The sequence below is a fragment of the Montipora capricornis genome, chromosome 2 (genome assembly GCF_036669925.1).
Source record: "Montipora capricornis isolate CH-2021 chromosome 2, ASM3666992v2, whole genome shotgun sequence".
NCBI classification, from domain to species: Eukaryota; Metazoa; Cnidaria; class Anthozoa; order Scleractinia; family Acroporidae; genus Montipora; species Montipora capricornis.
In genome coordinates this window covers 29,188,873-29,211,372 of record NC_090884.1, presented here as the reverse complement: position 1 = coordinate 29,211,372, position 22,500 = coordinate 29,188,873, and the positions used below count along the sequence as shown (strand labels likewise).

At 39.9% G+C, this 22,500-nt stretch overlaps 1 protein-coding gene and 1 long non-coding RNA gene across 4 annotated transcripts in view; one reads left to right on the top strand and one right to left on the bottom strand.

The window, feature by feature from the left end:
• The window catches only part of LOC138039265 (ganglioside GM2 activator-like), a 16,690-nt gene extending 371 nt beyond the window's left edge, over positions 1 to 16,319 (bottom strand). The window contains exons 1-4 of one of the 3 annotated variants that reach the window (XM_068885476.1): positions 16,189 to 16,319; positions 15,670 to 15,763; positions 8,585 to 8,777; positions 3,070 to 3,205 (exon numbers count right to left, since the gene is read on the bottom strand). In XM_068885476.1, the coding sequence (XP_068741577.1) occupies positions 3,070 to 3,205; positions 8,585 to 8,777; positions 15,670 to 15,742 (402 nt within the window). In that variant the 5' untranslated portion in view covers positions 15,743 to 15,763; positions 16,189 to 16,319. Of the gene's footprint in view, positions 1 to 3,069; positions 3,206 to 8,584; positions 8,778 to 15,669; positions 15,764 to 15,913; positions 16,117 to 16,188 lie in introns of those variants that run through there. The other 2 variants (XM_068885477.1, XM_068885475.1) reach the window with 2 other exon arrangements.
• LOC138039267 (uncharacterized) lies at positions 3,701 to 4,589 on the top strand. Its single transcript, XR_011130392.1, has 2 exons — positions 3,701 to 3,795; positions 4,365 to 4,589. It is a non-coding gene; the product is annotated as an uncharacterized lncRNA (long non-coding RNA).
• Positions 16,320 to 22,500: the final 6,181 nt, after the last annotated feature.

The following is a 22,500-nucleotide window of genomic DNA, read 5'->3' as shown; positions in this document are numbered from 1 at the left end:
ATTTCCACTCCTGCTAATCATTTGTGGTAGTTGAGTGTGCCATTTGACTTCAACTAGTTTCCTTTCCCGCGCGCCTGATTACCTCAGTCAGACATGCATGGTTCACACGGTCATGAAAAGTCACGAAAAGTCATGGAATTTGAAAATGCACTTTCCAGGCGTGGAAAAGTCATGGAATTTGGATAAAATGGCCAAGGTCATGAAAAAGTTATGAAATTTTATTTTCTTTCCCGGTCTACGCCTTTTTGCTGAATAAAAATCTTGAATATATCCTTGTTGTAATTGAGCTAAAGTGTGTCAAAAAACGAAAGTTGCACACTCACGTTGCGCATATTTCTTCATGGAAAATGGAATAAGGTCGAGCATGAAAATTCATGGAAAAGCCATTATTTCATTCCTTATTTTCAGTGTGAACCCTGTCAGAGGTATAGAGCCCTTTTCAAATGACTGTCCAAAGTAATTATGCGATTGCAATTGCTACGCTTAATGATTGGTTTAAAAATATCGCATGACTTTATCAACCAATAAAAAAAAGAAAACCCAAACCAATCGCAACTTGCGCGCTCGATTTTTCCCGCGCTTTGAGCAAGTTACACGGAATTGCTACGACTTTGGATTGTTTCGAAGCGCTGTTTGCACCTGTCGTGATTGATCGAAGTAATGATTTGGTATTCGTTTTATGACACTCAATTGAAAACCGCTCTATAATACTGAATATCTTTTGTAACCTCGTTTTATCGGAACGGAACGAACCTCGAACTCATTTAGTAAGAGGTATATGTCTTCAAGGGCGGATTTAGGGGGGGGCCGCGGGGGCCGCGGCCCCCCCTTTCAGTTCGTCGGAAATTTGTTTTTTGTCAAAATATACAATAATTTTATAATTTTGTAAGCAGTCTGTTGGAGCTTTTGATTTTTTTAGCTAAAGCATGATTTTTTGCTAATAGTATGACCAAAGTTGTGCGAAAAAGCTTTCAACGTTATCGGTGTTAATGTTATCCTTTTGAAATGACGAAGAAGACTGGATGAGAATTACTTGTCTACAGTCAACCTATTTTACAGAGACTGTAACAACGTAAAATCGTAATGTCTATATATATAATTATATATATTTTGGTTAGGTACAATGAGAATAACATTGTGACACGTTCGTGCTTATGACCTGTTCCATCAAATCAAGAACCCTGTGTTCATTGCTGGCTTTTACACTGCCAAGCATCTTTTTGGATTCAGGGTAGGACTTAGCCGTTCGTTAAACCAGGGTTCGACATTGGATGTTATTGAGGCATACAGGCATATTAACGTGGTGAAAGATCAGCTGGCAGATATACGCAAGGATGCAAAAGCAGTGTTTGCGCATTCAGTGCATGAAAAGATTCAGAAAATGGCTAAGAAAGCATACGTAAAGATCACCATCCCGCGCACTTGTGGTATACAGACACTTCATTCGTTTCTTCCAAGGCTGTTGTGACTTTGGAGCGAAGAGTCACAAACCATGCATCATTATAACCACAACTTATAATTTTATTCAATATGGAATCCTGATATTTTACTTTCCAGATTGCACCAGATTGCATGTAAGAGTTCCCAAATTTTCAAAATTTTCTGGGGGGGCATGCCCCCAGACCCCCCTAGAATGTAGCGCCTAAGCCGCTACCGAGGCGCGCTAACGCACGCTGATTAGTATTCTTGTTTGGCCCCCACTTTCGAAAAATGCTAGATCCGCCCCTGGTCTTTCCTTGGAGGATGAAGAACTATATTATTTTTTTCTTTTGAAACCCGTTATGGTTGTCAGCTCTGCTGCTTCTTGTCACAAAAGAATACGTATCCCCCAACGAAAACAGGAAATATTGTGGACACGCAGAAAATTTTAAAAAGAAATTAAGGCAACAATCAATTTTTCTTTTACAAAAATACGCCAATCTGTTTTAACAGTGGTGATTCTGTTATTTACATATTTATTGCCTTTAGGTTTCTTGGTTAGTTGACGGCTTTTACAAAGAAAGAACAGTCGATCTAGTTTAATTTGCACACATTCGACCCAAACGGAGACATTAGAGAGATTTAGCATCGCCTTAACAGCAAACTGCAAACTGCAAAAGCCTGCCGTTTCACGAAAACGATCTCTCTACTGTTGGTCGATTGGCTGAAAGGAGAGCTGAATTGGGCGGCAAATCTGTTTTAAATATAGACGGTTTGGGAAAACGATTTCCCCAAGGAGAGATACGAGATTTGTGGCCTCCGGGTAATGACCTCCTGCATTCGCCCAAAAATACCCCTGTGGAGATAGCTAGGGTTGGGTTTCCCTTGGTTCTGTCGTGTTTCTGGTCTGTGTTAGCACGGTAATAGGGAATTCAAGATACGACGACGGCTACGGCAACAAAAACGTTAAACATAGTTTCCTCTTTCACAAGTATTTCCCGATTATTTAATCTTGCTCAGTATGGGCGAAGTATCTTAGAACGATTTCAAAGTAAAGATAGAGACTGAACAATTCATTGTTGTATGCTCACGTGGTCATTTCAGGTTGTTGTTTTGCGAAAAGAATGTAAAAAAAATTTACGCCGCAAGTGCACCATGATCATTTTTCGTATTATAACCGTTGTCATAGTCGTCGTCGTTTCTTCACCGAACTCTTTAATAAGTTACCAAAGCGGAATGTTGGAATTTCTTTACTTGTTTGCACAATCACTGTTTCATGCATATGACCTCGTTCCCAGGACCTCTCCCTTGGCCTCTCCCGCCTCGTCTCAGGAACGAGTTTGGTATGATTCGGACGTTTTGGGATCTTGATAGACCACATGGTGTACCCATTGGGTTTATCGCTTACACCAAAGAAACGTTTTATTCCGAGGGTGGGGGGAATCAGTCGCTTCCCCAAGTAGGGCTTCCCATGTGACGTAAACGATAATGGCGCCTTGTCCATAAACAAATTTCATATACCAACTTATTAACTCAGTTAAATTAAACATCATAGTCGCTGCTCCGGTGAAAACGTGCCACTTTCTAATTCGTCTGGCTTATAGCTAATATATGATTACATAAAGTGGTAAATAAACATTTATTTCTTACTTTGGTGATGAAGGAAGGAAGCTTGAGATCTGGTAAAACTACAGTGCGCTCATTTACGACGTACTGCTTGGGTGACAGAGGACATTTCTCGCCTTCTAGTAAGTTTATCAACTGGCTGCAGTCGACATTACGAGTACTAAAAACAAAGTCAAATCAACGAGATTTTTAGCCATAACATTGCTGTGAAGCATTTATACACAGAGCCGGCTGGTGGCCTGGTGTAAATGCTTTTGGCTGGTTTTGACTAGACTGACGCAAGCACAAGTGCCTTAAAGAGATGAAGCTGTTCACCAACGTCATTTGCGAAAACCAGCAGGAAGTGTTAAAGGGACTGTGTCACGATAAAGCGCATGTGTGAGCTTGATTGACAACCACACAATTTTCAACCAATAGAAATCTTCACACGACACTCGCGAGATGAGATATTTATCGTTGGATGTATCGTGGAAATAAAATGGCGAAGCACACGCAGTGTTTCCGCAGAGCCCTTCGAGCCCTTAGGAGAAAAACGTAAGGAAACTCGATGAAATTGTTTCGGGCAAAAATGTGAACCATTTGTGAAATTTCCAGGCCTTTTTTTCAATGGAGTTCTTCACATGTCATACTGTAGCCTCGAGTGTTCTGCAGTTGAACGTCAGGGATGACCGTGGAAAACTGTAGGAAAAATATCTATCTTACACAGAGACTTGCATATGTGGAACAGCTACGAAACCATGCAGAAACAAGGTGGGCGATAATATATGTTTATCACTCTTTTTTCACAGCGATTGCGGTTTCCGGCAGGCCGAACAGACAAGCTGAGTTGTTTATCAAGGCCTGTTAACCGGTTGTATTCGAGTTCACTGCGATTTTCTCAATTAGAAAGTGCTAGTAAAAAAACAGCTGTCGCAAATGTGCCCCAGGAAAATCAAGAACATTTGATGAGCGAGGAAGAAAAAAATCAGAAGAAATCAAACATTCAGAATGTACAATCAGTGATGAATACACGCCATATTAGAAAATCACCATTCATTCAAATATATTTTGGTTGCTTTACTTCCAGTAACTTGTTCTGCCAAATCACCTGTATAATGTCAATTTCACCGTTCAGCTGATGAGCATATCACGTTTCACGATTTCTCCAAAAAAAAAAAAAACCTTCCTAGCCAGTTGTGACTAGTCAAAAATTTATGGAAGTCTTTGTGGGGACTTCCATGTATGTACATCATCACTTCATAAAATCAATAATCTTTGAGGACAGGACTTCTTTCACGGAATTGCAATGTACCACATTAATAAATAGTCTCTTTCCCTAGGAGTTGATAAATATGGCATGGAAACTGGCCATAAAGTCACTACAGAAGGGAGTGGGAAGCATGGATTATACTGATTGCCTTCTTATGGAACAAGATGAAATGCCTCTGACCATGAAGATGCCAGCACCCGACCTGCAGACGTACCATAGTCAAGTGGACAACCTACATTTGTATAGATCTATTTCATGCCTGCCAAATAAAATGTTCTTCTGTTTTAGCTAACAAGCCTTTCTAGTCTTGCTATGACAAGCAACTTTTAAAAGAATATTAAAAATGAAGGAAGTAGGTGTAATTAACATAAATACAAAAAACTGTAAAGGTGGTCGCCATTTATGAAACTGGTCTATTGACCAAAAGCCAGTTCCTGAATTGGGCAAATAAGTAACTGCCGTACTACAGGTGTATGAGCCAGCACATCAAAAACAAAGGATGTGGGGATGCAACTGTATTTCACAAACAAGGCACTTTTGAAAACTCTGTTTGAAAACAATATTTATACATACTAGATACACAAGGTGACTGCCCTTGGAAGAAGGAAGAGGAAAGTTGTTCCCTCTGCTGTGTGCATGTACTTTGTACTAGAAGACACTACCCCCTAAGCAACAGGTGTTTAGATGGATTTCTGAACTGTCTAAATGTTGGGAAGTAATAGCAGGCACAAAACCACAGTGAGAGTGTGTGGTTTTTCATTAAAGGTAACCTCCACTCCCAAATAAAAATATCAGGAAATCTCAGGATCCCCTCTTTTAATAATTATTTTCAGCATACCATCACCCCCAATAACTGACTTGTTTTAGTTGCCTTGTTGTGAAACTTTGGTTTAGGATAAAAACTATTTTTAAAGGCAATTTAGATTACATTTATTTGTGACACCATTTCTTCTGGTTTAGACTGACTTAAAACTTTTGCAAGAATGGAAATTGTCTTAGAATAATAATTAATGCTTTCACATCTCCAAATAATTTGATGCAGACATGTATATGAACAATAACTAAATTTGATTTTGCTTGTCTGTCATCTGTATTCACATGTAACTCTCAACACCACTTTTTACAATAACTGTCAATTTCCCAATATCATAGCACTGTATTAGAATTTCCATTTTTTGTATTTACACTGTTTTTGTTTTACTGTAGTTAAAATTATTTCAGTTTTCAAAAGATATGCACTAAAATACACATAAGAAATCACACCAGGAGACTAAATTCTAAAGTTATACAATATATTACCATGAGACAAAACTCCAACAACAATTTCAAAGCTACAATGTGTAATGTATGGTCAGCCCTTATCTTGGGTTAAAAACTGTCAAGTCATACACTGTATATCTTGTCCTGGTTTCAATGCTGGCTTAGTGCTACATGTCACAATGACTCCACAAAACTTGGAGAGAAAAACAGTTAATATAATTATTACTTCAAGTTACTACCCAAACTGACGCAAAAAGGCAAGGCTTATTAGCTTGACTTGAGCCATTCCATTGACACCCGACTATTAGTAATTTCATCACTGCAACACATTATTGTGAGGGCATTTATGTTTTTCCTGGTTTTACAGTAGCTGAAAGTTTTGCATTTAAATCTCTATGAGCTGCTTATTTGTGAAAATCTGTTTCTGCATCTTGCCAGGAGCTCATGAGCTGGAAGAGGTTCACTTTCAACAATTGTTGGAGAAATGATTCTGGGATCATCAGGTTCCAGACAGACTTCACGAGTGATTAAATAGTCGTCGTCATCAATGCAGACTTTAAAGTTTTGTCCATCAGCATCCAAATATATCCACAATCTTTGGAAACCTTTAATATCCTCACGTCCCAAGATTTTGTTCTCTGGTTGCATTTTCTTGCAATGATGGTGTCAGCATGATCCTCAGTGGTGAAAAATGAAAAGCCATTATGATACCAGTAATTCCAATCAAGGGTAGTCAACTTTTTCCTTGCTCTGTAAACTTGTTCCCTAGAAAAAAGGTTATGGGCCAGTAAATATGAAAAGACAGGAAAATTATTAATAATTACTATCAACAGTAATCACTACTTTAATGCAATATTCCATTAGTGTTACATTCAGCAGATGAACCTAGGCCAGGACAGTGATTGGCTGCCCAGGGTCTGTGATTGTTCATTTGAGGTGACCCTCTATGCAATAATTCCTTTTGTAAGCCAAACAGTTCTGCCAGTTGGTACCAATAGCAAACATTGACTAAACAACAACCCATGAGTTACTGAACTACTACTGCCAACCTGCAGTGTCCTTTGAAGTTTTCAACAATGAACATACCCATACTTCATGACAACATATCTCTTCATTTACAGTATAATAACTATCATTATACTGCTGTGCTCATCAATGTGGATAACGATGTATAAAACTTGCGTGTAGGGAATTCTCATTGGCATGTGTACATCAGAGACATACTGTTTGCACATTCCAAAGGAGCAGTATGCCAAAAGTGATCCGTGTTAACACAAATAGTTTTACCAGGTGGTTTCTGTTTGACTAAAATGAACACAACTTACTGTTTATTTATTATTATTTCATTATTATTATTATTTTATTATTATTGCTATTATTATTATTATGATTATTATTATTATTTGTAAAATATATCAACTGCTTGATAGAGTATTAGTTGCATAGTGTATTTCAAAATACTTGATCAAAAATGTTACCTGTACTCTGTGCAGAAAGATAGCTCAATGAATGGCAAATGAATGTACCGGTAAATTGGCTTTCAAATGATGCGAAATGAACAATAAACTGAGCAGATCGATCTATCATGCTTGACCCTATTCTAATCAGAAAAAAAATAGAACAAAAAAAAAGTTCAGCCCTTCTTTTTTACCAAACAAAAATTCTCATCTACCGTGGGCTTCAACAGCTAAATCGAGACGCTTCCTGCCACGTTTCAAAGCTGAAGCCAATAATTTGCTCCTTGTGCGTCCCTACACTGAAAGCCATAATTCCATGATATGGCAACTGAACTGACGGATAAAAAACTCGAATAGCAAAATAAAACGCACACTAAGCTGACGACAAAGGATCATAGTGCTAAAGGGAAACCAATAATCAGTGAAAAAATACTATAGCCCCATTCTTCGTCTCACCTGTGAAGGCCGTGTCAGTGGAATCCACGCACATACACTTTATTTTCTTCCAGCTTTCATGGACATCTTTCGCTATACAAAGCTTTCGATGTGCCTTCTCCCATCTGCTATTACTTGTTTTCTTGTTTGTTTGGATGCAAGGCGACTACGAGGTGTAAGAACCTTTCGACCCGAGCCCCTTCGCCTGATCCGGCTTTCGTGGACATGAATTATATCTACGGATCCCAAAAACTAACACAATATGGCATCAAAGTCCTTCGTATATTACCAGACTGAAGTTTAGAAATGTTATTACAACATGGGCACGTCTCACTGTGTCGATTAAACAGGATTTCTGTCATTGATACTGGCTTTGAAAAAAGAACCGTCGGTTCAAAAATCAAACAGCCGCACATGCGCAATAGAGTGCCACAGGCCCTTTAAAAGGAATTGACTGCTTTACCAACTGTTCCTCTTTGTTGCAGGTTTTTGCGGGTCACATTTCTTTTGGATCTTTTTATGGTCAACTTCATTTGCAACGGCAGCTTATCTTTACTTCAACAGTTTTTGCCTGAGGCGAGAGAGGTCAACGGCATAGCTACAAAGCTCTCACCTTTCACTAGGAGTGGTTCGTGTTCGGGGCTACCATTAAGTTGAGTTTGTTAGTTTCCTACTCTTTTCGAGGGCATTTATTCTGTGTACTAACTACAGTTCTCACAACTATTTGAGTTCATGCGTGTTGTAGGTGCAGCAAGAGTATTTTTCCTTTTTTAACCAATAATATCCTTGCTTCGTGGCGTCCCGTAGCCGTAGCCTAACCTCGTTCCCAGGGTCTCTCATCTTCCCGCCCACCGGCCCTGGGAACGGGGTTGGCCGTAGCCGTCGTCTTTGCTTAAACTCCCTAACCTCGCCCTTAAATGCATGGAGTCTCTTATTATACCCACATAAAAAAAATTCAGGCGGCTTCACCGTCATGTCTTGGAACGGGATCCCGCGGCTTCGACGGTTTCTCGTTTCAGGTGTCTATAAGAAACAATTGCCTAAATTGTCCAAGTACGTGCGAGGATCACGTCTCCAGTTCAAAACTACTTTTAATTTTGTTAAGCGGATTGTACCGACATATCTCCCCCTCTCTTACCATTTACCAAAGCAAGGCACACGCAACCATCCCCAAAACGCCGATTTCTTGATTGTAAGGTTAATCTGGTATTTTTCTCCGACATCACCATAAACTCTGAACTTTCCGCTTAATGTAATCCTCGATCCCTTCTTGAGAATCACGGGTTCTGGAGAAAGGTTAATCTCTTGGATCTGCACAGGAGCCCTCCTGTCTGTTTCATAGGGAAAACAAAGCAAAAAGAAATGTTACCTCAGCATCTGACTCTGTAGAGCTTCGCCATAGCGCTACTAAAGTTGCAGATCTCGCCAACGGATTATTTGAAATTTTCATTTTCCTTCAGGACGGACTTAGCAATGGCCGGTTTTTCAGAGAACATTTAACAGGCATCCAAAATAAACTTTAATGATGCAAAAAGACGGCGGACACAATAAGTAGTGATTTAATATGATGGACGTGCCTACATAGAGATCTTTCAAGTCTATAGTAGGCTGGGGTAAGGGAGGCTCCGAGACCACCCTCAAAGTTAGTACATCAAAAACCTTTTATAAAGTATCACGTCAGTGCTATCTGTTTTGCATCTTAATGGTTAGGAATTTATCGAGGGAACTGATGAACTTTGTGGTCATGTTTCTGTTTGTACAACTCCCTTTGGAAGGCAAAGCAAATTTCTTACATAATGTTCCGTGGATGAAATCATATGCAAATTCACTGCTGAAAACGAGGAGAAAGCCCTAGCGGAGCCGAGGCATGCCCCTTAATACCTGGCCCCAGTTGTTCAAACGATGCGTAGCGCTATCCACCGGATAAATCGCTATTCAGTGGATTAAACACTAGAAAAACCGATTGAGTTATCCAGGGGATAGTGATTTTTCCGTTAGAACAACTGGGGCCTGACCTTTTCGAGGCAAGGGGAAGTCGGATTCTTCTAGGATATGTTAGAAAAGTGTAAAGCCGAAGGCACGCAGCAAAGCCCCTTTGACAGTGTTTATACCAGAGGGGTCTACTACTGCAATATACTATGCCCAACCTTGCAATAGATACCAAATCGAAACCAAACCTCTACATAGCATGTTTTCTTGGAAAAAGGGAATGCCGACTGGATGCTGACTGAAAGCTATAAAAATTAGCAAACTACGGATATTTTCGAAAAATTAGCAAACTACTGTTATTTTCGAAAAACCAACCTACGAAAAGGCCAGAATTACCTATGTTTTTTTCTCCAACGGATTGACTCGTAAGTATATTTTAAAAACCCGGACGGAAGGCCTTGTGATACTGCATGCATTACGCGAATAGTGTTGTTTGATTTAAATTCCTCTTTCCCTGTGATATTTTCGTCAATAGTCTTCTTCTTTTGACGGAAAATTTCGTATCTTCGTAGATATCAAATTAAAGAAAGTACTGGAGAAGGTCGGAGATGCTTGTTTTAAGTTCACTTTTTTTGTGTGAAGGTTTCGGGTTTTTTTTCTGTTGTTGTTGTTGTTGTGTTTTATCCTCGATTTCCGGAAAAGTTAACCCAATTCCATTACTCTTACCACAACTTTTCCATTCCAGAGCATCAACCGCGAAAGCCAAAATCAAGACAACGACGATCTGGGCGAAAGTCATTGCCAACGTCTTGTCTAAGAACTCAACTTAGAAGAAAGGCAGATTCATTTTTGAGGGGCTTCATTTATAACATGTAAAGTTTGCTCCCAAAAAGCATCATTGAACGGATATTGATACAAAAACAAGGAATAACATACGCAAATACCAGCTGAAATATATTTTAAAAACGGAGTTCTACAGTACAATGTAAAGCTGATAAAACCTTAGCAGCAGTTTGCCACCCTTTCAATGACTTGCAATATGAGGTACTGACAATCAAACGCTTTAACGCCGCTCAAACATTACAATGCATTTGACCTTTCATGTTTATATTTAGTGATCTCCATACGAAAAGCGCGATAAAAATATATGTTTTAAGTCATCACACCTTTTAACTCTTTTGTTATAGTTCAAATACAGGGGAGAAACTCTCTAAGTATTGTTATAAAGCAATGTCAACCCTAAAGCTAATATATTAAACTTGAGTTTGAACGTCCCGTACGGAGTTCCTTCAAAAGCATTCAGTTCGCACAAAGCAAGATTTTTCTATACATCTCACTGTTCATCTCTTTGTAAGATATCACTCTTGCTAACCACGTGCCCAAATCAGTTTAAAATCGACGTTTCTGAAAGAACCAAATTTCAGCTTAAGAATTCTTTATTTTTGGCAAACAGCATGCAGTAGTTAAAAAACTAGCCTGTGTACAGACCGCCCCTCCCCTCAAAAAAAAAATCGGAGAGGAACGGTCCGTGATTTACCGTTAGTAATCGTGTTCCGGAATAATTTTGCATACATTATTTAGTAATCTACGCTGACCAAAATTTGCGTGGCTCATATTTCGTTTGGAGCTAAATTCTCAAAATGGTGGTCAATGAGGTAGATTTCAAACGTGCATCGAAGATCGTCTCCGATAGTTTTAAGATACCTTGGCTTTATAGCATAGAAGCACTCTTTAAAGGAGAGGATGTATTTGCAAGTCTTCCAACCAGGTACGGCTCTGATCTTCAAAACAGCACAGATCGTTGCCGATGAGCTGTTATTTTCCTCGGTGTGTACATTCTCAAATCTTCCATGGCATCACGCTTTGTAGATTGTGCTTGAGAATGGCTAGACTGGTCCGAGCAAGGCGCTGGGATTACATTGACTGGTAAGGAATAGCGGGAGACGTTTTCGAGTGGACAATCTTTTGAATAGTGCTATATTCACCTCGTGAAGAGCGCTTTCGTTTCTTTTGCGCTGACAACAATTCCTACAAATGTACGTCGAATCGATTTCCACTTTACACTCCATAGATAACAATTCCGCTCGTTTTTTAAAAGAAAAACCTCTTTGACAGTCACAAAGATTTTTATTCGTATTTTGTACCGTGCTCAAAGTACACACGAACGAACTCATCGTAAAATCTCTCACGGTGGTTCTCACGGTGTTGATGTGGAGAAATAAAAATAAAAGCCAATCAAAACTCGTTGTGTCAATGATGTAATGATCGATGAGTAATAACCAATCAAATCATTTCCACACATTCCAGGAAAAATCACGTGGTATGGAACACGATTATCAACGGTAAATCACAGACCGTTCCTCTCCGATTTTTTTTGAGGGGAGGGGCGGTCTGTACACAGGCTAGAACGGTCTGTGATTTACCGTTGATAATCGTGTTCCAATTACACTGTTTTTGCACACAGCTCTTTAATCATCAGTACAGTGGATTAATTATAATTTTATGTATACAGATGAAAATTTGAAATATTTAGAACATCACACTCAAATTTTCATATGAATTGTTTCATTATTCAAGAACCGAAAAAGACAGAAAAAAGGGAAATTCCACAATTTAATACATCTCATTTTATTGTTGGCCACTCTTACATATTTTAGGAACAGAGGGCTTAATGAGCTAAAAAAAAAAATGGTTTCCTCGCGGTGAACTAAGTGAAGAAGCAGCATGTCGAGATCTCACGGTTTGAGTTATTAAGGGTGCGTTCCTTCGGGATGATCCGAAAAAGGATCACTGATCCAAGATCACTTGGATCACGGTGCATCAAAGGAACCGATGAATCCACTCTGGGAAAAGATTTGTCGGTTCCTTTGATGCACCATGAACCAAGTGATCTTGGATCAGTGATCCTTTTTCGGATCATCCCAAAGGAACGCACCCTTAGGGGGTGTTTACATGATACCGGTACGAGTTTCATTCTGGTACGAGTTGTCAATTTCATACCGCGTTTACATGGACGACACAAATATTGACACATCCCAAGTCCATCAATTACCGGACGCCATCTTGACGAATATTTAGAAATACAACGCATGCGTCAATAGTCCCAGTCCACCACGACTTGACGACTCGTACCGGAATGGGAGTCAATGCAGGGTTAACATGATACCGGTATAACTTTTCATACCGTTATGAGAATTTCGATCCGGTACAACTACCGGGATGAACTCATAACGGTATGAGATTTTTCACCGGTATCATGTAAACAAATACAGAGCGATAAGTAAGAACCGGGATGAACTCGTACAAGAATGAAACTCGTAACGGTATCCCCTTAGTCACGCTGGGTAAACTGAATTTAAACCTCCGAGTCCTTGAACAATCACAATTAGATTTCTTTCCATATGAAAGATTGGAAGGGACCTCACATTGGAAGAGTCAAAAATGCTGAGTACTTTCCGCGGAAATCTCAATAAGCAAATGATAAACCAACTTGCATCTAATTAGTTGCACGCGCAACAGTACCGATGCATGGTGAGATGGTAGGAATTCCTTACTTTTCATGTAAGTTTATTGGTACGAAGGTGGATATGTTGTAGGTCAAATCCGGTCTCAGGTTAGTAAGTAAGTAAGTAAACTTTATTTAAACACGGAAAATCATCAGTTAAGCTAAAAAAAGGAAAAAAAACGCTTTACAACTGTTTTACATGATTGCCGTGTGGGAATCCGAAAGGTCAGATACTTGCTTGATTGTGCGTTTGAACTGCCCAATAGTCAGCATTTCTAAGTACTGGGGCAAATTGTTCCACAAACAGGCCCCGCTATAACAGAAACTTCGTTTCAAATAATTAGTATTCGGCTTGGGTAGAGTAAGTTTACCTTCTAAGTTACTCAAGTTATATTCAGCGTCTCGTTGACTGAAAAGGTGTTGGTTCGGAAGGTATTCCGGGGCAAGATCGTGAATTGTTTTATACATAATTAGTGCTTTCTGTTTTTTACGTCGAAGAGACAGCTTCTCCCACCTAAGAATATCAAGAAGGAGGTTGGAGCTCGTATCAGAGGGTAATTTAGTAATTACCCTAGCTGCGCGATTTTGTAATTTTTGCAGCTTATCACTTGACTGGCCGCAGTCCCACACAGGACTGCAATAATCAAAATGCGGTAATATTAAAGCGTTGAAAAATTTGAAGCGAAGTATCAGCTGAGATAAAGTGCCATATTTCGTCTACATGATTTGACCAAGAAAGCCGATCATCAATGGTAAGACCGAGGGATTCAGTGCGATCTACTCTCTTGATCATTTCGTCATCAATTCGTACATCAATCTCGTCACACTGAGTGTTTAATCTCTGCTTAGATCCAATTATCATTAACTCGGTCTTAGTCACATTTAAACTCAACCTGTTGGCTCCCAGCCAACAGTTAAAGTTACTGAGTTCAGGAGTTAATGCTAGGTTAAGCTCTGTTAAAGTTTTGGCAGTTAGGGTTATGTTGGTATCGTCAGCGAACATTCTCGGGGAAGCATCCCGGAGGCAGTTAGGAAGATTTTTAATATATTACAAATTGCAAGGGACCTAACTTGCTGCCTTGCGGAACCCCACAAGTAATAGTGCGAGGAGTTGACGGTCTTCCATTTACATTACATCTTTGGGTCCTATTGCTTAGGTACGATTGAAACCAAGTGATAGTTTGTTTCCTGGTCGGCCCCAAAGTATGACATCTTGCGTAAAATGATTTCATGGTCGATAGTGTCGAATGCCTTTTAAGGTCAATGAAAACGACACCATTCAGGAAGCCATTGTCGATGTTAACAGACCAGCTATTTGTCGCCTCAAGCAAAGCTGTAATGGTACTGTGTAAGGAACGGAACCCTGACTGGCAACTGGACGGCAGTTTAATTCGTTTTTACCCTTGGTGATCCTCATTTTACCTACAAGGTTGGAATGTGCACTCTACCAAGTTTACAGCAGTTACTCAACGTCCCAAAAAGGACTGAAATGGCGGCCAAAGTGTATTCTTTTGTCTATGTGCTAATGAGGCTCTAGGCTTACTTTGGGCTCCGAAAGAAGTTTCTTCGATTCATTGATTGCATATTCAACCTATAAGTAAAATGAGGATCACCAACTAACTTAGGTAAAAAAGAATTCAACCTGAGGACGGACTTTAACCGGCAACAAATGTACTACCGGTCAGTAAAATTTTATCATTGAATAAAGAATTCTATAATCCATTGATGCCCTGGGGTTCCCCATTGACGAGTAAAATTGTCTGGCGTTAGAAAGAGTAAAATACTAAGTCTGGCCGGTTTCAGCCGGTTTGGACGCCAAAGGTTAACGAACGAAATTATATGTCAAATAAATAATATATTAACCTCGTACTTTTCGCTGTTAGCAGAGGTCTTTTTTTTCTTTTAGCGTTATACGGAAAAAAGAGACATCTGCCATGCGTCGAAGCTCGCTTTGATCCAACCGTAGAGATTGACGGAGGACGATGTGCCAGGAAAGGCATAATTTCAATATGCAGGACGTGCCTATTACCGAGACCACCTTCAAAGTTAGTACATCAAGAACCTTTTATAAAGTATCAATCTCAGTGTTATCTGTTTTGCATCTCAATGGATAGGAATTTATCGAGGGAACTGATGAACTTTGTGGTCATGTTTCTGTTTGTACAACTCCCTTTGGAAGGCAAAGCAAATTTCTTACATAATGTCCCATGGATGACATCATATGCAAATTCCCTGCTGAAAACGAGGAAAAATCCCTGGCGGAGGGTCCCCCTTAATAACTGGGGCCAGGTATAAATCACTATCCAGTGGATTAAACAATAGCAAAACCGATTGAGTTATTCAGTGGATCAGTAGTGATTTTTCCGACGGATGGAGCTATGCATCGCTAGAACAAATGGGCCTGACCTTTTCGAGGCAAGGGGAAGTCGGATTCCCTTTCTGACGGTGTTTATACCAGAGGGGTCTACTACAACCTGCAATAGATACCAAATCGAAACCAATCTGCTACATAGCATGTTTTCTTGAAAAAAAGGTAAAGCCGACTGGATGCTGACCGAAGGCTATAAAAATTAGCAAACTATGGATTTTTTTCGTGTTATTTTCGAAAAACCAACCAACAAAAAGGCCAGAATTATCTATGCTTTTTTCTGCTACTGATTGACTCGTAAGTGCATTCCAAAAACCCGGCCGGAAGGCCTTGTGATAATGCTTTTTTCTTTTTTTCTTTTTTAACGGAAAATTTCTTATCTTCTTCCCTAAAAGTTTTTAACCCAGTTAAATACTCTTACCACAATTTTTCCATTCCAGAGCATCAACCGCGAAAGCCAAAATCAAGGCAACGAAGATCTGTGCAAAAGCCATTGCCAACGTCTTGTCTAAGAGCTCAAAGAAAGTAAAACGGGTATTGATACAAAAACAAGGAATAACATTCGCCGAAAGTATCCAAACTCCGGAACGAAACCATCAAAACAATCGAAACATCGAACGAAACCACCGTAGAGCTCGAAACAGATAGACTCCATGTGTGCTTACCATTTAGCCAAAAAATCCGGAAATTTCGGTTTGGAGTCAAATGGAAAGGCAATTTTCCGGAAAATCTTTTCGGAAATTGTGGACAACCTCCAGAGGTAGTCCTCTTTTTCCGTTCGGAACGGAATTCGCGAAATGCTCTTACCATTTGCGAGAATCCTTCCGTTTCCAGGCCCTTTCTCACAAGATCGAGTAAAATATGCGGGATGGAATGCTGTGTAGTAAATGGTAAGCGCCATTCTCATCCGGTTGGTCATTAAATTCGGAAAATCGCTTACCTTTATGCAACGATCATTCCATCCGGATTATTTGGCTAAATGGTGATAACACCACCGAGGCACGACGTCCCGGCGGATTGTCTCTTCGAGTTTCCTATTTCAGTTGTTCTTTATTCACAATCCTTGGAAATTCCCTAAGAACATACAAAGGATGAAACCAGAGGATTCTTTTTTTTTTTTTTTTTCATTATTTTTCGTTTTACAACCTCAAATTAACTATGTCACGCAAAGTAAAGGGTCTGCCCAATTAACGAGAACACGAGACCAAACGCAACTGCACTTACGATCAGCGAATGCTTTGAAATTCCTGAAAATTTGAAGCGTTGAAACGACGTTGGAAACCGTACAAACACTAAAGCCTACTTTTCACTTTGACGCTAGCACAAGCACAAGCATTAGCAGCTTATGCGTCGACATAAGCTATTTTGTTCAAATGTTCAGACGCAGGGAATCTAGAAAAGTGCTTTAGGATCTTTAATTGGCCAGATGCAACGAATGTCCTCTTGCTTAAGCTGTGTTTTGTTTTCACACGACGCAATTGAACCCAAGCATAAGTGGAAGCACAAGGAAAAGGAAATAAAAAGATCCTTATGATTATGCTTGCGTCAACACCGTTTTCACGGTGAAATGTGCTTCCGTCGATAGTGAAAACCAGGCTTAAGGCAACAGACAAAAATACGAGGCGACAAATTTATGATGAAAGCATGTTAACGCATTCTGAATTATTGTATTTTTGAAATGTATTTGCGGCTGTTTCGATTGTTTCGCTAGTTTAATATTTGTACACTGGATTAATTATTTTATGTGTACAGATGAAAATTTGAAATATTTAGAACATCAAATTCAAAATTTTCATATGAATTGTTTCATTATTCAAGAACCGAAAAAGACAGAAATTCCACAACTAAAAACATCTCATTTTGTTGTTGGCCACTCTACAAATTTTAGGAACAGAAGGCTTAAGGCCATCCCCTTTTTTTCTCTGTTTAGCGTCGTCCGACCGACCCAGATTTCCGCGTTTTCAAAAAAAATAAATACATAAGTTACGCAGAAGGCAATGAAGGCAATGAACACACATTATTTCAAACAATTGTCACTTTCATCTGAAACAAGCAATTTTTTGTTTTACAGATTTGCAGTTTTTACTTCATACTTCAGAGAACACACTCTCCGACGAGAGAGACTCTCTGTCCGTGTGATGGGAAAACACTGCCATCCGGCTCTTCTTGTAGCATGCCACTGGTTTCTTGCCGGCAGCGGTGCATTCCTGGCACACAGGGTTCACAACCTTGTAGATGGCTCTTGTCTCTTCGTTTTTGCCTCTGGCTCCAAAGCGCCACACCAACAGCAAATTTCTTCAAATTTTCGGCATGAGTAGTAAAGTTTATCGACCGGGTCAGCGCATGAAACATCTTGCTTGACAACGAAGATGCCGCTTAACTCATGATCTTCCGGAATTAATGGAGCCCCACAGCTGTATTGCAGCGCGTCGGTTAAATCACTGAGCTGCTCCATCTGTGCTGCTGTGGGCTTGGTACCTCTATTTCTTGCAGGCGACACATTCAATTGCATCACGAACACGCTCCTTTATCATAAGGTGCTTCGACTTGTCGTCAACATTTGACTTTGCAGATGGGGGGTCAATCTCGCTGGTGTTTTGGCCAAACAAATCTTCAAAGGCTTTGTGATGTTCCTTTGAAGCATCTTTGTATTGTGGATCTGGAAGCCACATGTACACGTGGCTAGCGACGCCCTGGGAACTTTACACGTAGTGCAACTTTGCAAATCCAGCGGCGGCACGAACCACATCGACACCGAACGAGCCTGTTTTGACGGCATGCATTAGCATGACAAGTCTCTCTATGCTTTTAACCTGCTGAATGGCTGAATTGACAAGCTGCTGAATGTAAGAAGAAAGGCATTCCACTTTTGGCTGAATTTCTTCCAAGGCCTGCTCTTTATGGACCTCAGATGGAGGAGCTTGATCCATGGCGCAGAATTGCCGGACGTCATTAGCGCTGAAGCGCGAAATTTAAAAGCGACAAACTACATTTTTAAAAGAAATGGCGCCAGAAATGGGCAAACGCGCAACTTTAATTCTTTATTTCATTCTAAAAGCATCTCGGTAGTAAAAGTCCTAACTTGTAGGCTGCAAAATGAAGACCAGATTACACTTATTTTATCGAGGCGCTCGGGAGATGGACACGACTTGTAAAAACTATTGGAAATTTGAGCTAAAATGCGAGTGATTTTTCAGCCATTTGATATGAGAATTCAAAAATGCTTACTGTCTATTAAACATTTCTTGTTTGTGGTCCAACTTTTTTATGAACTTGTAGCATGCAAAAGTTCCTTTAAAGAGTAAATTCAGACATTACGTTAATATGTCAAATATAGCGGCAAAGGATTTACTTGGAAATTTGCGCTCTTCTATTTCGTATCACATAATGAGCAGATAATGAGCCATTTTGCTCATGAATATGTATAAATGCAGGCACTCTGGGTTCATGAATCTTGCTTTAGCTCCGCCTCCTCCGTTCCCTTGGGTGTTCCATAAAGGTTGACAATGTACTTTTCAGTCTACCGGATTATGTTATGATCATTGGCGAACATTTACGATTGAAGCCGACATCCAAAGTCGTAAGTTATCACCAGTGAGGATTTGGCACCAGACCAGTGGTGTTCTCACAGAGGAGATAGTGTTTGCAGTAATCTTTCAAATTCTGCTCAGCAGAAATAGCAAAATGCTGACCTACTCGCTGTTTTCCTAGAAAATGAAGTCTAGGACGCCAACTATCAAAATTCCTGATTTACAGACCATTTCAAGGCTACTGAAACTTTTCAATATACGACCTTCCTTCTCATCTCGCCGCAGTTTAGCTCTTAAAAGATCTTTAACAAAGGAGAAGCACTGCGTCTTTTGAGAACTCAGTCAAAGAAAATTATAAGAAAAACCACACTTTGAACAAAGGTTCTGTGAAAGCGGCTATCCTATAAGAGTCGTGCAAACAATTCTGACAGGTTCGATTCACCGACAACCCGGTCAGACCGAATCTTTAAAAGGTCCTCCTGAAACAATGGCATGTTATTCAACGACTATCTCTAACCAGCCACCCATTAAATCCACACAAGAAGGAAAACTGATCCCTCAAGCATATTAAGATTGTCCGCGCGAAACTTGCTTCAATCACAGAACAATCAGAAAATCAATGCAGCGCTTAGTTACAATCTTGAAGAATTTTGCATATGATCATTTACGCCGATTCCCAAAGTCCAACGGCAATCACACGGCTTTGCCGATTTCAACAGACATGAACAGAACTGAGTCAACAAGCAAATTCCTGATCACTGATCACCAGATCCAGAAGGGTTGTTCACTCATATTACGAATGTAGAAGCTAAGGACTCCTAGACTATAAACGTTAAGTAATATTTAAGCGTGAATCATGCTTGATGATTTCTCAGCTCTGAATGATGTAAAATTAAACGTGACAGGAACGAAGACAAAAATTGTGAAATTCTCTGTCATTACAATTTAGAAAAGTGGTAAAAATTCGTCGCAACGAGAAGTCTGCCTCCAGTCCACAAGAGGCTTAGTAAAAATGTGTTAAAAACGCTCATGACATACGAACAGGCCACTAAAGCGATAAGCACAAGCGTAAGCACAAGGATAAGCTTGCGCCGTTTACACAGTGAGACAAGCCGAAGAAAATTTGGGTCCGAGAAGATCTAGTAAGATTCAAGATGGTGTGCGAATCGTCGTGCTTGTGCAAACTCACGCCGGTTTCGACTTGTGAAATAAACACAACCGTATGATAAGCATACGCGCAAGGAAAGGAAAAAGTTTCCTTTCTTGCGCTTTACGCTTATGCTTATTTCACGTTTATTTCAAGCCGGTTTCCACAAGTGTTTTTTAACACTTATGCTTGTACTTGTGCTTATTGCACAAGTGGGAACCGGTCTTAAGCTGTCGCAAATCATGTCACAAATGAGATGCAAATTTTCTATCGAACTGTTCGGGGTGATCGGGTTTGTTCGGAAATCTACTGCCTGCAAACTGCTTGTACAATTGATGGACAGTCATTCCACTGGGTATTCGCACCTCCCGGCATTTTCCTGTAGATTTGCACATAGTTCATTTGTAAGAAACTAACCGCAACCAATTGGAGTCTATTAAGAACCCACATGGGAGTTCAAGTGAGACAAATGTAATTTATGCCAGAAAGCAAGTATATGTCCTACAAACAATAGCCATTCTGCGCCATACGCACTTCATGATCTGAAACGAATGCTGCCTTGCTCTAAAATGCTTCTTAGACCAAGCTTGTAGGCCATCCTTTCTAAGCAATTCAGATTTCTCCCCAATTCCCAATTGTAGAGTGGGATCAATGTCGTGGACAAAGGCGAACTGGTGTCTCAGATCCTCGTCAGAACAGCTTCAAGGATCTTGAACGTCTGTCCTTTGAGAGATAATTTTTCAAAGCGATCTTGAATGAGGCCAGTGACGTTCTTTAAGCTAGATTGTATGGCCGCCTTCAATTCCCCATCTCCGTCTGCCTTCTCGTGGATTTCCTTCATGTTAGAACAACGACGCAAATCAGTGCTTCTCATTGCCCGAGTCCATTTCATCCCTGGCCAATTAGAATTCATACAGAGCTATGTTGAGTATTGACATGATCCTCTCAGGCGGATTTGCCCAAGAATTTCCAGGACAGGTGTTGATGGCTACCAGCATGTCACGATTATAACGCTGAAATGACGAAATGCGAGCAACTTGAGTCTGTCCATGTCGTACGTTGTGGTCAGGTCCACCATCTGCCACACTGGCTAGAATAGGCGCTTCAGATTCTTCAACGACTGGTGAACTTTCGGCTGCATGTCGTAAAGTTGAAGAGGACTGAAAATGGAATCACTAAGACCATTTTTTGAAAGATCTTTGATAAATAGATATCTTACATCTCTTGATTCGTATTCTCCAATAAATTCAGACAAGTCAACAGGCTCATAAAAATTCTTCTGTTTTAGATGCTGATATAAATCGGTCAACTTGACGCGGATGTTGTTCTCATTTCCTGTTTCCATAACTGTTTCAACAGTAGCATCTTTAAAATGGCTTCGAGCTGGTATCAACTGTTTGTGGTGTGTAGCCATCACTGAATTCTGTTTTTTAAGGTAAACCAAGTACTTCTCTAATCCATGGCACAATATCGCGAGATCCTATAATTTGACAACCAAAAAAATAACTGAAAACAACTGCGGGAGCTTTTTCCAAAAGGAAGCATTCAAAGCAAATTTTATTTTAAGATGCAAGTTGGTTTCTGAGGAGCTTTAAACCTGATGGACATTTTTCCATTCTGGTCTGCACAAAACTGCATCCTGTAAAAGGGTTTGCAATTAATCCATCATCTCTTTGAAATCTGTCTGGCTTACATGTGGCGCACCTTATTTCTTGCTTTTAAAGTCGTTGTACCTTTCAAAATATAACCAAGGAAAAGCATTCATTTTAACTGAGTTAATTATAGCATTCAAAACTAAAAATACACCATAGAAGTGCAACAAGTATAAGCTGGAAGAAAGTTTCCTCTTCTAACAAGTTTCACCAATCCACGTAAATATGCAATTTAGTTTAACAACGGTACTTACCCAGTGAAGTTTTGGTGTGAAATCCTCTTAACCTGTCTGTGTCATAAAGCAATATCACAATTCCTGGTAATTTTATGCCTTGACCAGCAAACTTTGAAAGGTGGAAATCAATATACCAAAAGACTCTCGTCAATCTTTTGATAATAGTATGACCTGTTGAATGTTTCTTATTGGATCAGATATTGTAGCTACAAAATCAAGTCATATATTTAACGTTTATAAACTGCCAGTTCGAGTTTGGTGTAAATACATGCATTTATTACAAGAACACATTAATGCTCAGCCGTGATACGCGAAATATCGGGGACTATTCTTTCCAGCATGCTGTTGAAAAGTCATGGATGCTGGCAGATCAGTGTGCAGTTTTGGTGGTTTATCCTTTTTTCCCTGTTCTCGTTTGATTCTACAACGAAGTCGATTTTTCTTTCCTCCATTTCTGCCGTGTTGACTTTGTAACCACACCTTGTTGTTTCCAGGCTCCATGGAGGTACCGGTCCTCTTAGCTCCAGACTCCTTTTCCAATTTTCTTTCTTTTTTTTTTTTATTCCTCCTTGCATACGGCCGAGAGCTACTGAAATTTAAATTGACCAACCAGAATTCAGCGAGCGGGAAAAACTGTGTTATCCGACGTCACGTCAACTGTTCGCAATTCAGTAGAGGGCCAGAAAA